A 15,453-nucleotide genomic window follows, 5' to 3' on the forward strand; every position below is an offset into this window, starting at 1 on the left:
CTGGCTCACGTGTGCCATTGGTGACACGGAAACCCCCCGCCTGTGTTCCCAGGGAAGTTGCAGAAGGACATGACATAACTGCCTTATAAAAAGCAGGCCTCCAAGTAAAAGTTTACTGCGTGTAAAGCTTCAGATTTGAGAAATTAATTTTTTTTGTATCAGTCATTTTAACTTAAAGATAAATTTACCGATTTTGTAAACCTGTGGTTTCCCTGCTTTCCAAACACTTAGTTTAGCCTGTAAGTGACCCAAGTCCATACTGGTTTTCTGTTGTGGTTGTTTTAAATAAATTTTACTTAATTCCAACCTGGCAAACTAATCTCTTTTTTTTTTTTTTTTTTTTTTTTGTTGAGACAGAGTCTCACTTTGTTGCCCAGGCTAGAGTGAGTGCCGTGGCGTCAGCTTAGCTCACAGCAACCTCAGACTCCTCGGCTTAAGCGATCCTACTGCCTCAGCCTCCCAAGTAGCTGGGACTACAGGCATGAGCCACCATGCCCGGCTAATTTTTTCTATATAGATTTTTAGTTGTCCATATAATGTCGTTCTATTTTTAGTAGAGACGGGGTCTCGCTCAGGCTGGTCTCGAACTCCTGACCTTGAGCAATCCACCCGCCTCGGCCTCCCAGAGTGCTAGGATTACAGGCGTGAGCCACCGCGCCCGGCCATCTAATCTCTTTTTAGTCCAAGGAGCTCCTTGTGCTCAGGAAAGCAACATATATGAACAGCTAGTTACTATTACTTGCTACAATCCCAGTTGTATGGGGGGAAAAAAATCAAGTGATTATTACTGGAAATTTATGTGTATTCCTAGCTGTGGCTCTCAATTGTTTTTCGGTTACAGACCTATTTGAGAACCTGAAGAAAGCTACAGACCCTCACCCAGCAAAACCATCTCCAGCAACAGTGGAGACATGCACGGTAAAGCCAAGGATGCGATTTCACTGTTCATAATCTCTTAAGTGCAATCTTGCAACTTATCAGTATTTAAAATGAGAATTTTCTTTGGCTGATTTTCAACATTTACATGAAATGGCACTTGCTATAATGGAGTGGGCAGCAATAATGTATCCGGCCTGCTTCCTTGGACTTGTGACAAGACTGTAAAGCAGGGATGCCTCAAGTCTAGGAATCCCTGCACATGTCAATAATTGATGAACATATGGGACTGAGCTGTTTTTAAAAATCAACAGCTACGGTTTTGTTTTTATGAATTAACTTCATTACAAATGTTCTCAGTTGATATTACTTTTTCTCTTGTTCTGTTTTGTACAATGCATTGTCCAGAGAGTGAGTTAGAAGCCTCAATGAGACAAGCTGGTCCAACCCCTAGGCTGTCGGGTCACTGGCAAACTTTACTGGAACTCAGTTGCTCCCTTCTCCTCTCCCCTCCCCTCTTCTCGAAACAAGGCACACAAGGCCCCTCCTGAAGGCGATGGACAAATTTCAACCACTCTTCGGGGCTGTCTTAGCATGCTCTGCAGAGGAGCCTGTTGCTCCTTTACCTGACTTTCACACCTGGGAAATGAGAAGGTCACAGGGCTTTGGGGAGTGGCTGCTTCCATTCTCTATGTGCTTAAACCAGGAGAACTCTGCCTGGTCGATTTCACAGCACAGGAGCACAGTGGTTTAAAATGATAAAACACCCTAATATTCTTACAGCCACAGCTACTGACCAGCAGTGACACAGCCCTCAGAGAGCCACCTTGGGTCTGACGCACAGGGGCAGGGGTGACGAACTTGGTGCCCTAGGGCTGCCCATCCCAGTGGAGGGGAAGCAGAATGGAGGTGGCCTTGGTGGGCAGTGGGACAGCAACAATAATAGATTATATTTAGCTGCCAGGCACGGTGCTGGGAATTGCTGCTACCCACGACCCTACGGTGGGCATTTTTGTTCTAGTTTGGCTGAGGGGATCAGAGTAGAAGTGGCTTGCCTGGCGTCACAGACAAAGGCTCTCGCACTGAGCCATCCGTTTGCTGTTGGGCTGATGTTGATCTTGCCCAGCTCTGGTGCCTACCAGGGATCTGGGACTCTCCTGGGCATGTCTCAGTAACGACAGTCTGAGGGGCTCGCCCGAGTCTGCCCTGACCTGCACGCACACCTTCCCAGGGGTCTCAGTGAGGGCCCAGTGGGGGAGGCACAGGGCTGACCGCAGAATCCGAGCACCTCATGGGCCCCTCAGTGTTCCCGGCTATGGGACGTCTCGTGTTCTTAGTGGCAGCTTATGGAAGTTTAAACCCTTTGGCTGGCTCAGCCCAAGGCCCTTTGCCTGCTGTTCGTGAGAACTCAAACAGGGAGCAACCTGCCGCCTTCCGACTTGGCATTTGAGACAAGCACCTACCGAGGTTGTTGTCCGTCAGCACCTCCTTGACCCTCTTGGTGATGCCATAAGTGTCCAGCTCTGGAGACATGGCTACCAATTCTTGGATGCTGAGGGCCGAGTGTCCCGAGAGAGGCAGCGGGGTTGCGGGCTGGGAGTCTGGTGCCGGCGGGTCGCTGGGTTCTGGCGGCTTCCCATCCTTACTGGTGTCGATGGGGGGACAGGGCTGCTGGACCAGCTCGGTCAGACTCTTCACTGACTCGCTGGAGCTCATCGGGGACTCGGGGGCAGGGCTGCAGCTGGCGGAGGTCTTTGGAGTGCTTTCTGTAATTAGAGCACATGGAAAACCGTGCCTGAAAATAGTTGTCTTGCACCATGTACATCGACTCTCCTCATCTAGGAAATACTAATTAAACACTCTGTACAAGGAGTATACAGTATGGTATTTATTCTATGGATCTTAATGAATTGTTCCATAGTTTTTTGACTGAGAGTAACCTCTAATTTTCTGTATTAAAAAACAAAAATAACATCAATAGAAGAAAAACTAGGGGTTTAAATGAGAGGTTTCTGAAGGCTTAATATAGGGGCATTCTGCTAAAAAATATCTGTCATATTAATCATGTGTTATCACTGTCATGATTTCTCCTAATGAAACCCTGTAATTCTCTAATTCAGGAGTACCTTGGCTAGATTATAACTTAGGCTGTTATTTTGTCCATATTTTCCAGAACAAAAAGAATGGACAGGTTATTTTAAATGAGGGCTGCCCACGATGTGTGGTCACTGCAGTTACGAAGACCTTTAAAGGGAACCCTAAGGCCCCAGCTGCTGGCCCCATGCTGGCCCAGTTCTGGGTCCTAGGATCCCGGGTTGGTTTTTACTGTGACTCCCAGAGGGCTCCACAGCACCCAACTCTAGAGGATGGAGGGAACCAGAGGCGGAGCACCTCCTCTACTCTCGGCTCATCCATTTTTAGAGTTCTGCGCTGAACTGCTTGCTTCTGAAAACCAAGCTCTTTGTCTACACCACACTGTAACCAACACCGGAAGCAACTGGGTTAATGTGGACACACAGGGTCCACACTCTCTTTCTTAAGAAGGGCCTTTGCCTGACTGGTGTCACTGCAGGTGCCCAGTGGGAAATGCCACCCCGTGCTCCATTGCTGAGTCCCTTCTGGCCCCTCTGCTAGCAGCACCCATAAAACCTGACAAGAAAGCCTTGATCCCAGTTTGGAGACATCTGAAATAAAGACTTTGGCCATTTTCAAATGTCTAGATACAGAGTAAGACTGTCCAGGAGTAAAATGTGAAGTGACTTAGTACCGAGGTCCTCCCCACAAGGCAAAATCTGCCTTTGGTCCAGCTCAGGGTCTTGGCACAATCTCTCCCCCATCCCACCGAGGCCGACATATGGTAAGACCCCACAGTGCCACGTCATGCATGTCACAGAGGGCAGGGCAGGGTCTTCCTCTTGCCACTTCTCCCTAGCAGGGGTCACTCAGTCAATGTTAGCACATGTAGCAGGTACCCCAAAATACTAGTTACCTGACTATAAAGTAAATGTAACACCGACTAGGAACTTAATATCAATTTACCATGTAACATTTTATATCCAGGATAACAATCTATTGGCAATGTATTCCAAATATGAGGAGTAGCTTGTATTAATACCCAGAAAGAGCAAAACCCCAAATAAAATAACAGCACTTCAAGTGATAAACCTGTTTATTGTCCTGAACTGGTACAGATTTCCACCATCACATAAAGCTGTGTCCTCAACCTAGGAAATCAGGTTAAAAAAAAAAAAAAGAACTCAAACTGGTTTGTGAAAGATGTAAAAGAGACAGACATAAAAGGCAGAAGTGGTCTATATAAATCTTTAAGGCAATATGAATCCTACAAATCGGATTTCTTCTCTCTGCTCACCCCCAGGTCACCATACAACTGGATATAAAACCCAGCAAATGTTATTTTTGTATCCGAAGCAGCAAAAGGATTGTACTGTAAATTCGCCCTGATTCACCCATGCGAGGGACCGATTTGGCAGATCATCCATCTTGCTCACTGTATACTGTCAAGGATGGCATGAATTCCCCACATGATAAACAGATTCCTTCTCAGGTTTGTGTCCTTTAACCCACAGCAAGGTCAAAATCATGGCTGCCTGGCTAATAAACCACGCGGCGCGGGCTGCCGGAGCGCCTCCCTGTTTTGTTCTGGGTGTCGGTGGAGGCAGATCTCGCCCAGGAACCGAGCGGCCGTGCAGTTCTGTCTTCCAGGCATCCTCCGTGAGCCACTCACATGTATTTTTGCCACGATGAACCCCCGCGAGAACTAAACAGAGGCGCTCACCACCCATTACCAGCGTCCCTCTGTGTTGCCGACCCTGACTACAGACAAAGGCAGAACCGCTGAGAGCAAAACCTTGTCCGGGCCCCGAAACGTACAGGCGTGTGGAAGTGACACACTGCAGCAGGTTGCTGGAGCTGCCTGGTATCTGCTTCTCCACTCTCAGCCTGAGTCTGAAATGCAGAGAACAGCTGGAAGCCGAGCGCTCTTCCTGGAGACGATGTCCTCACCAGCAGACACATGCGTGCACAGGTCGATGTCTGTGGTCTCGGGTCTCAGAAAGCAGGATCGGGCCCACGTTTTTTGGACAGGCATGGCCAGACGCAACAGCAAATGGACCCGGTGGAGACACCATGAATCCACACGCTCAGAACATCGTGTTAGAAAGAAAGTCATTCCTTAGACAGCTATTTCCAGGAAGCACCGCAGCCCCAGTGGCATGGCCAGCACGACAAAACCCAGCCCGTTAGCACAGCAGCCCTGTCGGGGTGGCCAGGGTGGGGGTGCCGTCAGTGCAGGGGGCACAGTTCGTTGCCCATATGACTCATTGTCTTGACAGAACGAGAAAGGTGGTCAACAGAGAAGAAACATTGCTTTTTTTTTTTTTTTTTTGAGACAGAGTCTCACTCTGTTGCCCAGGCTAGAGTGAGTGCCGTGGCGTCAGCCTAGCTCACAGCAACCTCAAACTCCTGAGCTCAAGCGATCCTCCTGCCTCAGCCTCCCGAGTAGCTGGGACTACAGGCATGCGCCACCATGCCCGGCTAATTTTTTCTATATATATTTTTAGCTGTCCATATAATTTCTTTCTATTTTTAGTAGAGGTGGGGTCTCGCTCTTGCTCAGGCTGGTCTCGAACTCCTGAGCTCAAACGATCCGCCCACCTCGGCCTCCCAGAGTGCTAGGATTACAGGCGTAAGCCACCGCGCCCGGCCGAAACATTGCTTTTTCTTTTCCAAAAATTAGCAAATGGAGCTCTCTGATTAAAATAATACTCTTTCAAAGAACAAGGCTTTGCTCCATTCTATGTAATTAAAAATAATAATTAAAAAAAAAAAGGAGTCCTGAGCATGGCATGAAGGTACTGAACTTGGGGACAGGGGCTCGCTGTGCTAGCCAGCTGTGTTAACTTGAATATGATTCTTGACTTCTTAGAACACCCTGGTGACCTCATCTGCAAACTGCAGACAGGGTTGTTGTGAGGAAGGAAGCTGCCACGTAGCTGGGGCTAAGTAAACACAATCTGAATTTTATGGTTTTTTTTTTTTTTTTTTTTAAGAGTAGTTACTAAATTGTATGTTAATGTGTTTGTTTGTCTAAAGGCCTACATGCAACGTACACCTTGGGACTGACGGCTCGCTCTTCCACAGTGCCCAGCACATGAGGGGGACACTGGTGCGACTCAAAGGGCTGCATCCTGTGTGAGGCATTTGGATGACAGTCCAGAAGAGGTAAAACTATAGGGACAGAAAACAGACCAGGGGTTGCTAAGGGGCGGGTGGGCGCAGAAGTGACTACGAAGGGACATGAGGGAATCGTTGGGGGACGATGGAATTATTCTATATCTTGACTGGGAAGACTCATAGAACAGTTCTAAGTGAAGAGTGAATTTTACTACATGTAAATTATACTTTAGTAAAAACGTGCTTAGGAAAACAGTGCTGGTGGAAAGAATGAATGAAGGCCATGTCATTAGGCCAGTGGGAACATGGCACAGAACAGATCAGAGGTGGCCCTGCCCCTGGAGCTCACCGCTAGCAGGGAAGACAGCTATGAAACAGCAAATACCTACAGGCTGATGGATATTCTGGTGGGAGACAGATGGGGGTACACAGCGGGGGCGCAGGGACATCTGCCTAGGGATGAGAGAGATGTCCTGGAAGGGGGACATTTCAGGCATGAACAGGAATTAGCCAGGTGAGTTAAGTGGGGTAGGAATGGTGAAAAGGGAGGTAGATTGTTCCAGATGTTTTGGAGTTACCAAACCTGGGATAGCTGGTGGGTCTGAGGCACGAATGGAACTCAGTGTGGTGAGAGAGGCCCCAGTGGCTGGGTGGTCAGGGCCTTGGAATTGGCCGTGTCTGGTGTCTGTGTTTTAATCCCAGTGCAATGGGAGCCAGGGAAAGGTCTGCTCCAAGATGGGGCTGCCCTGCACCTGGCACTGCTTCTCTTTTGCAGACTCAAAGTGGGCACGGAGAATTTATTGAGGTCTTGTCTGAAATAGCAAAAAACTGAGAACAGTGTCCATCACCAGGAGACGAGGTATCTAAACTGTGGCACGCTCACACGGTACGCTGCTATGCTACGGACAGCAGAGAGAATGTAAGAACCGCAGCCACACGTGTCCACATCAGAGGTCTAATGAGGAGTCCCCAAAGCAAGATGCAGACCAGAAACAGCATGACATTTGCATAAAGCGTGAAAGCTTGCATGCACTGCGTACGGCGTGTGGCTACTGAGGTGAGTAGTGAGGGCATGTCACCACGCACGTGAATGATAAAACGCAAATCCAAAGTAGACAGCAGTCTACTCCTAGGAAGAATAAAGTTAGGGAGGGGGCTTCAACTCTATCTTTAATGTCTTATTTCTTTTAAAAACATAGGATTAAATTATGTATGACCAAAAGTTAATGCTAAAGTTGGGTGATGGGTAGGTATGTGTTTACTACATTATTCTAGAGTTTTCTTTATGTTTGAAATAGTGTTGACCTAATACTAAACAGTAGGAAAATAAGTGAGTTCACTGTTGCACAGAGAAGGAGCTTGAGAACACACAGCAGGGTGGTGAGAGCTGGAGGGCTGGAAGGGTGGGAGGCAGGTGTGGAGAGAGTTGCAGGTTCAAGAGCAGTTTAGGAGAGGCACGAGTGGGCAGAGGAAGGGGAGAGGCCTGGGTGGCGGGTGCCTGGTGAGCCGCTCAAGGAGGGGCACGTGGCAGCAGGGCATCATGGGGCGAGGAGGAAGACCATGGGAAGAAGGCCCACTACCTTGCCGTTCGTAAGAGCAGCCAGTGTTTAGGCTGACATTCATCGTGCCCTTACTGTGTGCAGGCACCGAGCGAAGTGTACAGGAGGAATAAATTCAACCCTCACGGCCACCTCCCAATGTGAAATAGACAGTCACTTCCCGCATTTGAGAAGATCCAGTGCAACGGCTGGACGGTCCAGCTCTAGACAGCCCTCCGTACAGTCAGTGGGGCCCGCACCCTGCACCCCGAGTGTCTGCTAGAGGTGGGAGTGACGGGGCCTGCCTTCCAGGACACGGCTTCTGTACCATCTACCTGTCAGCACACGCCAATCTCAAAAACACAACCACGAGTCACGAAAGAGCCAATCCCCCCGTGGGATCAGGGAAGGGAACCAGAGCACATTTCACACCAAGTGTGAGTGGGGCAGTGTGCCGAGGGCGTTCACACGTGGTTTCATTCGCTCCTAACGGCCCTGCGGTGGAAACACGCCCCACATTCTCCAGCGAGGAAACCGAGGCTCAGACAGGCAACTCGGCTTGGCCAAAGTCACATGGGTGGAACACGGATCGGAAGCAGGTCAGGAGTGGAAAGGCTCGATGCTTCTATATGTCCTGCCACCTGCCCACACCCACGGGGTTCTGGATCACAGCCCGCCTTCATTCATTCACTCACTCGCACATTTTTAAAGCATCTACTCTGTCATGTACTCTGCTAGGCCTTGGGATAACGGAGAAATTAGACAAAACCTTGCTTTCAAGGAGTCTGCAGCTTGCAGGACTGAGACAATAGAAAACGGGTAATTTGCATATTTGAAAAGCCCCTACCCAGTCCCATCCATCCAGTTTTGACAGCAATAGTAAGGTGTTACATTTAAAAAGTGATCTATGTGAATTAATTTTTTTGCGAGGCGTTGAATCTTGCAGAAGAGGAGCTTGGTTAGCGAGTTACAGAAAGCAGAGACAGTGACTCGAGGCCCTCTGAGATACAGAAGGCATTCAGGAACCTAAAAGGATTATGAAAAATATTATATTCCAAAAACAGCAGGCAAACAACAGCTGCCTTAAGTTTTCAATAGAAGCCAATTGGAAACACACACCCGCCATAATTTTCAGAGACAAATCTCTCTGCAGTTTATCCGAGCCACTGTTTAAATTTCCATACCCAGCTCTCTATCTGCAGTAATAATAACCCAAATTCCATTTAGTGTTCATTTGAGCAGTCAGGATAAAGTCATTTCTTATTATCTCCCCACTGTGTAAAAAACAGCTTGAAGGTAGGAAGTCAGCAAGCATTTTCACCAAAAAGTAATTATTGTAAGTGACATTTTTACTGCTGGCATGCCATAAGGCGAACTGTACGTTCAGAAGGACAAGTTGCTGAAACAAAATGACAGGGTACTCCGTGACATTCTGACAAGAACCCAAACATTATTTAACTGGCGGCTGGTCTGATGCACCACTTTTCATTATGTCCATAGTTTAGGCTTTGAGCCCATGCCAAGCCAGGAAATTCCAAGTGCCTATAAAGACAGACGGGCACGGCGAGGCGGGAGAAAGGAAGAAGGTTAGCAGGGAGAAGGGGGTGGTTGTGGCCTGGCACATTGAAGTGTGAACGAGTGAGGACGCCCGGGGGAGGGCTGGGGCCTCGGCGCGGTGGTGAGCGGCGCAGGGTGCGAGGATGGGCGGCAAGCTCTTGGGTGCGCGCGACAGACATCCTAGGTCCAGCAGGAGCCCTAGTGGCCCGGAAGGACCCTGCCCGGCCTGAGGGCCTTGGCAGCCTGCGGCGCTGACAGCTTCAGAAACCACAACACGGTGACCCCACCAGTCCAGAACGCTTCCCAGCCGAGTTCAGACGGACAGATCCTGATGTGGACGCCAAACCTGCCCTGAACGTGGGGACTCACTCGAGTGCTCACCCTGTGCTCTGAAGAGACCTGCCACCTGGCGGTTACGGCCGGAGAGTCTGTTTACACAGAATGAGCTTCTGTGCCTCAAAGGTGAACAGCCACGCTCATCTGACCTCTTGTACCTTAATCACACGTGGGTGAGGCCTGTACCACACAGTGACATGAGACCTGCTTGCACGACCAGGTCCGAAATTTCTCACCAAGTCCTTCCTTGGCGGCGGTGGTGCCGACGGGCTTGTCGGTTCCCGAGCCTTGGCTCTGACTCGAGCAGCAGATACAGCCCTTGTCGGAGCGCAACCATAGTCCTCTAGTCACGTGTCACCCTTACACACGGCCAGTATAAAAACGTGGAGTTTTCTTGAGTACGAGTGGTATTTAATATTTTGACCCATTAGCGGGAGCTTGACACAAAGCAGGTGGCTACTTTAATAGACGTCACAGAGACACTCAGGAGCCTCCTGCACGCACTTACTGCGCCGTTTTCCTACCGAGAAGGAAACGAGCGCAATCCAGCAACGTCCTAGGGAATATCAGAGCCGCACCCAAAGGGGCCACACTGCAAACGGCCCTCTCTCCAAGGTGAGCGCCTGCGTCTACACCGGCGGGCAGCGTGCAGGTCCAACTCCTGAGGTCCACTCCCACACGGCGGCATCGAGCAGCAGCACGGCCCTCCCCAGCCCCAGGTTGCCTTAAATCACTGAAAATCTCAGCAGCAAACTTAACAAATCACTTTTTTCCCCCCAATAGCATAAAGGAGTAACCTGAGAAACAGTTGGGAGTGGGAAGGTCAGGCCAGGAGCCGGGGGCGGGCTGGGTGGCACCTTGTCCCCCTGTCGGCACTAGTTTCTTCTATAAAATGGAAGAGCAATGATCTCTCTCTCTCACGCCCTCTGCCAGGACTGGAGTAAGACAAGAGGAGCTAAAAGTCCCTGGCACCTAGTAGGTGCTGGGGGGGCGGGCGTGTGTGTGAACAATTTATTTTCTTAACTCTGCCTAAGTAACTGTTACAATGACATAGGAGCCAAAATACTTTATTTATTAACAAAGGAAACCTATTTAATAAAGTCAAGGTTATTTAACTTGTGCTGTTTATATCTTACCTGCCCAAACGTGATTTCTCAGCCTCTTAAAGATGCGGCCTGTGCCTTTCAGGGAATAGGGAGGCTTTCTATGCATTGGGGGGTTCCCCAGGGGACCCGGGGGTCCAGATGTCAGCAAGGCAGCCCCTGTGCTCCCAGAACTTGCAGCCAAAGCGGGGGAGACCGACCTCTGTAAATAGATCACCGTAACAAAGAGCCTGGGGCCGTGGGTGCTCACAGCACCTGCCACACCAGAGCTGGGGACGAGAATGGACGAGGGTGGACCCGGGGGGGGGGGCCACCTGCATGAGAGGAAGTGGGGAAAGAAGAGTCTGAAGACTCGTCCACGCCGGGTTCTGGACTAAGCAAGTGGCACTTGAACCCAAGGGAGGCTGACAGCAGAGTGACCAGTCAGATGTGCACTGTGGCAAGATGGAGCTGGCCTGCGCGAGGGGACACCTGCCTGAAGACGGGGTGCTCAGCAGGTACAGAGCTGTGCACACGTGGGAGTGGGGAGCCAAAGGCCGTCTGCCAGGCTGGCTCAGGAGCCCTGGGGTGGGTAGGCCACTCACCGCGAGAAGGAGCTCTGGGGGGACGAGGTCCAGGGTCGGGCGGTCTCTGGCCCTGCAGGCAGGTTGGTCCTCCCCATGGCCTGGCCACAGCCCAGGGGAGCAAGAGATGCTCACTGCCCCTGCCAGGGAGTCAACTCGCTCAGTTCTTCTAATGAGACACCACCTCCGTGTGTGACCCAGGGCCTCCCTCCCACCTGGGATGGTTCTTCACGCTCTTTCCTTCTCCCCACGCTGGGAAGCCACGCTGGGGAAAGCGACCTTAGAAATCCTGTGTTGACTGGAGACGCACGAGGGGAAGCCACAGAGGTGACATGGTCCTGTGGTGGGCTAGAGCCCACCCGTGGGCCGGGAGGGGACCCTGCCAGGGACTCGGAGTTGTCTGCTTTCCCTCAGGGCTCATTTTTCTTGTGTATCTTTTATAAGCTCTTAAGGAAATATGCACATCAAAAGCAGAGCTTGGAGATATTAAAAATTAAAAACCCTGCTTAAATCACAATTCAATTTTTGTAGTGAACTCACAGTCTGGCAAGACTGCTGAAGTGACACTGGGTGACACAGTTGGCCCCGCTTCAGGGGCACAGTGCTTGCCCCGCTCCAGCTTTTCTCCAGATCCACACTGATTTAGAAATAATGCTTTCAAATTACCTTCAATAACCTTATTAACCGAGCCAGCTGTGCGTATGAACACTTATCAATGCGTCCCTGTGCATTAAGAGAAAATGTATGTCATACAAACAGTCTAAATATATAATACCGAGATGGGAAAAAACAAACCCTCTAGTTAAATTGCTTTGCTGTAATCAAAGATTAATCACTGCGTGAGCGTGCGTGTGTGAGTGTGTGCATCCTCTCTTTTTCTCCAGGGTTCATTTCTGGCTTTGGGCAAACCTGCCCATCCCTCACCAAGCCACACTCTCCACCAGGCAGCTCACACGGCTGTTCTGATGGTGGAATTAATTTTCCCAGATTTCTGAGAGTTGGAGGAGCTAAATGGTGGTCTTAAATGTTGTTTTCTTTCTGAGTCTCGTAGGCTTGTAGCTCTGAAACACTCCTTTCCCCCAGGTGCGTGGTGGGCAGCAGGCTTGGAAGTGTCCATCTGTGCCTGTCCTGAGAGCAGCCTGTCCCTTTCTTGACGATGCTGCCAGGCAGCCTGGTGAGCGGGTGGTGACGTTTGGGCTGTGATGGAATGTTCCTTCGAGAATCTGTGGCTGACCGCAGCCAGTGGCATGGAGGGCTGCTCCCTGCCTTGCGCCCGACTCGCAGGTGAGTGAACTCATCTGGCCCCATGAGGGCCTGGGGCCACGCTGAGTGGGACCGAGTGACATTCTCCTTATATGAGACGGTATTAGAAAAGCCATTAAGGTACATTATTTTACACATCCTCCTAATCTCTCCACACTGCTTTACTTAATTTGTGATGAAATTGTTGAGAAAGGGTACTTAATGTAGGACAGTCAGTAAAAGTAATTTATCATCTTCCCGCTTCAGTGCTCACGTTATCAGAGAACTCATTTTCTGCATTCATCATGCAATCAGCCTATTATTTGCATATTAATCAGGCAGTGGACCATGAAAGAACTGCATCCCAGCCAAATGCTGCACTATCTCAGGAGAAACACTCGGTAATTATCATACATCAGTGTTATGATGTGGTAATTGATTAGAACATCTCTCTGCTGCCCCCGGGGAGTCCCTCTGCTAACCCAGCTCCAGGCACTCTGGACAGATTTTTCTTTTCCTGCAAAAAATCAGAGTAACCACTGCTGTTCTCTCAGTGCTATTTCTGCGGAGTATTGATCCTCTTTGCCAAATTCATGAGGTATTTTAAACCATGTGAAACAAAACCGACCTTCACTCAGGATGACTCGGGAATGTCCCTGTGGGCCCGTGTGCCCTCTCTCCTCAGCACTTTGGGTTCAGAGGTGCTGCTTTGGCTTCCATAAACATTTCCTTATCAAATAAAATGTTGCAACTTCAGTCCCTCCTAATTGCAAAGCTAGTACAAAGGCAGTTTGGCTGCTTTATTTAGGTGCCAAATGACAGACTAATTTTGGCCTTCCTGTAAAGGACAAACCCGACCTCTGCCAATTCAGACTCCAGCTATATTTAGGAGCCCAGTTCCAAAGGGAAGAGCAAAACACGAAATCAAGATGAAGCCAGTGATGGAAGCCTCCTGGCTGGCTCCTGTGCCATGCAGGACAGTGCCAGGAGGGACTCCCCTCCTTCCTCCTTGTGGGCAGCTGAGCACGGCCCACGAGCCAGTCTGCGTGGGGCTGGGGCTGGGCACTGGCGAGGGAGGCCACGACAGCTGTATGGTGGGGCTGCCCTGCAGCGAGGAAAGGACCTCAGGCCAATATGTATATGTTCATTGAATTTAGACTGGAAGGGGTTTCAAGAAGCATGGACCCTCCGTCCTAGGCAAGATGGATTATCACTTGTCCACGGCCAAACTTCATAAACTCAGGTCCAGCGCCACCATTGACTTGTCGATCGTCCCTCCGCTTCCCCTGCCTAGGTCCCTGGTGAAACACACGGGACAGATCCCAAGGTAACCAAGGTGTCTGTTTTTCTACCAATTGTTTGTTTTTGTCATGGATCTGTTTTTGGACATTTGTCTATTTATAATCTGAAGCCAATTTTGTCCCTTGTTTTGAAGAGTGGCCTTGCCTTTTCTCTGAGTGTGGTTCCAGGGACCTGGGGACCAGGACCTTAGGGCCCTGGCACTTGCTCCTGCAGACACTTCTGCCAACACACATCAGTTCCGTCATTTTATTCCCGTACCTTTCTAAAATCACCTGAGGATTTCTAGGCATTTAAGCTTCTTCATTCCTCCTCTGGAACTGAACCACTGGAAACTGAAGTCCTCACTTGCCCCTCTGACCTACTTTAGCCTCCTGTACTGAATGCGCAGTGTGCTGTAAATTCTGTTTTCCAAGGAAAGCCTCATGGGGAGAGAGAGGAGACGTGTCCATAGGCCTGGCTGTGCCTGACGGGGCTTCTCCAAAAGGGGAGGCAGGGAGCGCCAGGATGGAGGGTGCAGGCAGAGCCACCAAAACAATGACAACAGTTGTGTCATCATTCACCCTTGCCAACAGCCACCTGTTTCCAGCCCAGATGGCCTGATTCCGTGCTAGTTTGCCCCAAAGCCCTGAGTGATGACCTGTAGTCTTACTCCTGAAGCTCAAGATTTTGTGTCAACTTTAAGGAATGGTTGATGGACAGGTAACTTCCAAAGATGGAATGGCATTTCATAGAAGCCAAGAGTCCGGAGAGCCACACGCAGGTCGTCCCTCAGCAGAACAGTGGTGTCGCCAACGCCCGGCAACGTCTGCACTTGACAATCTCCACCAAAGAGGTCAGCAAGCGACTGGACTTCTGTTTTAAAGCCACACATCTAATGTTTGGTGTGTGCGTGTCTGGTATGCTACAGTGTTCTGTGCACACAGAAAACAACATATAATAGTAGTGGCGACAGAAAAGCAAGCATTTACATAGCACTCACTCTGTGCCAGCCTTGCTGTTCTAGAAGCTCTTATACGTGAACATATTTAAACTTCCCAACAGCCTAGGAGGTAGGTAGTTTATTTTTCCCATTTTATAGAAGAAACCGAGGCATAGAGAGGTTAAGTGACTTGCACAAAGCCACACAGTCACTAAGTGGCAGAGACAGGACGGGCCCTTGGCAGCTGGCTCTGAGCCCACCATGCTGCATACCGGCTCAGGGGTGGTCACTGCAGAGCAGTTTCTTAAGTTTTACTGTTAAAAAAAATCAATCTCAAATATCTCTCAGTACTGGTTGGTTAAATAAGACATGGTACAGCCAGGTACAGGAATTCCCCATAGCTGCAAAAGGAGGGGAAAATTCTTCATGTACCGATGGAGGAAGGTCTGCAAGATACACGCTAAGTGAGAAAAGCAAGGCACACGGGAGGCAGGAGGAGGGGATGGTAACATACACACATAATGGGTGCAGTGCGCACCGTCTGGGGGATGGACACGCTTGAAGCTCTGACTCAGGTGGGGCAAAGGCAATACACGTAACCTAAACATTTGTACCCCATAATATGCTGGGAAAAAAAAAAAGGCACAGGGCCTTGGAGTCTTGCACAGCCCTGATCCGTGGAACAAACATCTAGCTGCATTGACTGTCCTGAAGGACGCGTGAAAAGCTGGGGACAGGAGCCCCTGGGGGAGTGACTGATTTCTTAAAAGGAGTGTAATCCTTTTAAAGCTTGCATTTTGTAACCATGGTGCATTTTACTTACT

General features: G+C 49.7%; 1 protein-coding gene across 6 annotated transcripts in view; it reads right to left on the reverse strand.

The window, feature by feature from the left end:
* The window catches only part of CUX1 (cut like homeobox 1), a 362,384-nt gene that overhangs the window by 39,866 nt on the left and 307,065 nt on the right, over positions 1 to 15,453 (reverse strand). Inside the window, exon 21 of one of the 6 annotated variants that reach the window (XM_069486408.1) lies at positions 2,340 to 2,642. The exons of the other annotated variants lie outside the window; for them this stretch is intronic. Coding sequence (XP_069342509.1) covers positions 2,340 to 2,642 — 303 coding nt within the window. The remainder of the gene's footprint in view (positions 1 to 2,339; positions 2,643 to 15,453) is intronic. 6 annotated transcript variants of the gene reach the window in all.

This window comes from Eulemur rufifrons, chromosome 14 (assembly GCF_041146395.1).
Source record: "Eulemur rufifrons isolate Redbay chromosome 14, OSU_ERuf_1, whole genome shotgun sequence".
Classification (NCBI taxonomy): Eukaryota; Metazoa; Chordata; class Mammalia; order Primates; family Lemuridae; genus Eulemur; species Eulemur rufifrons.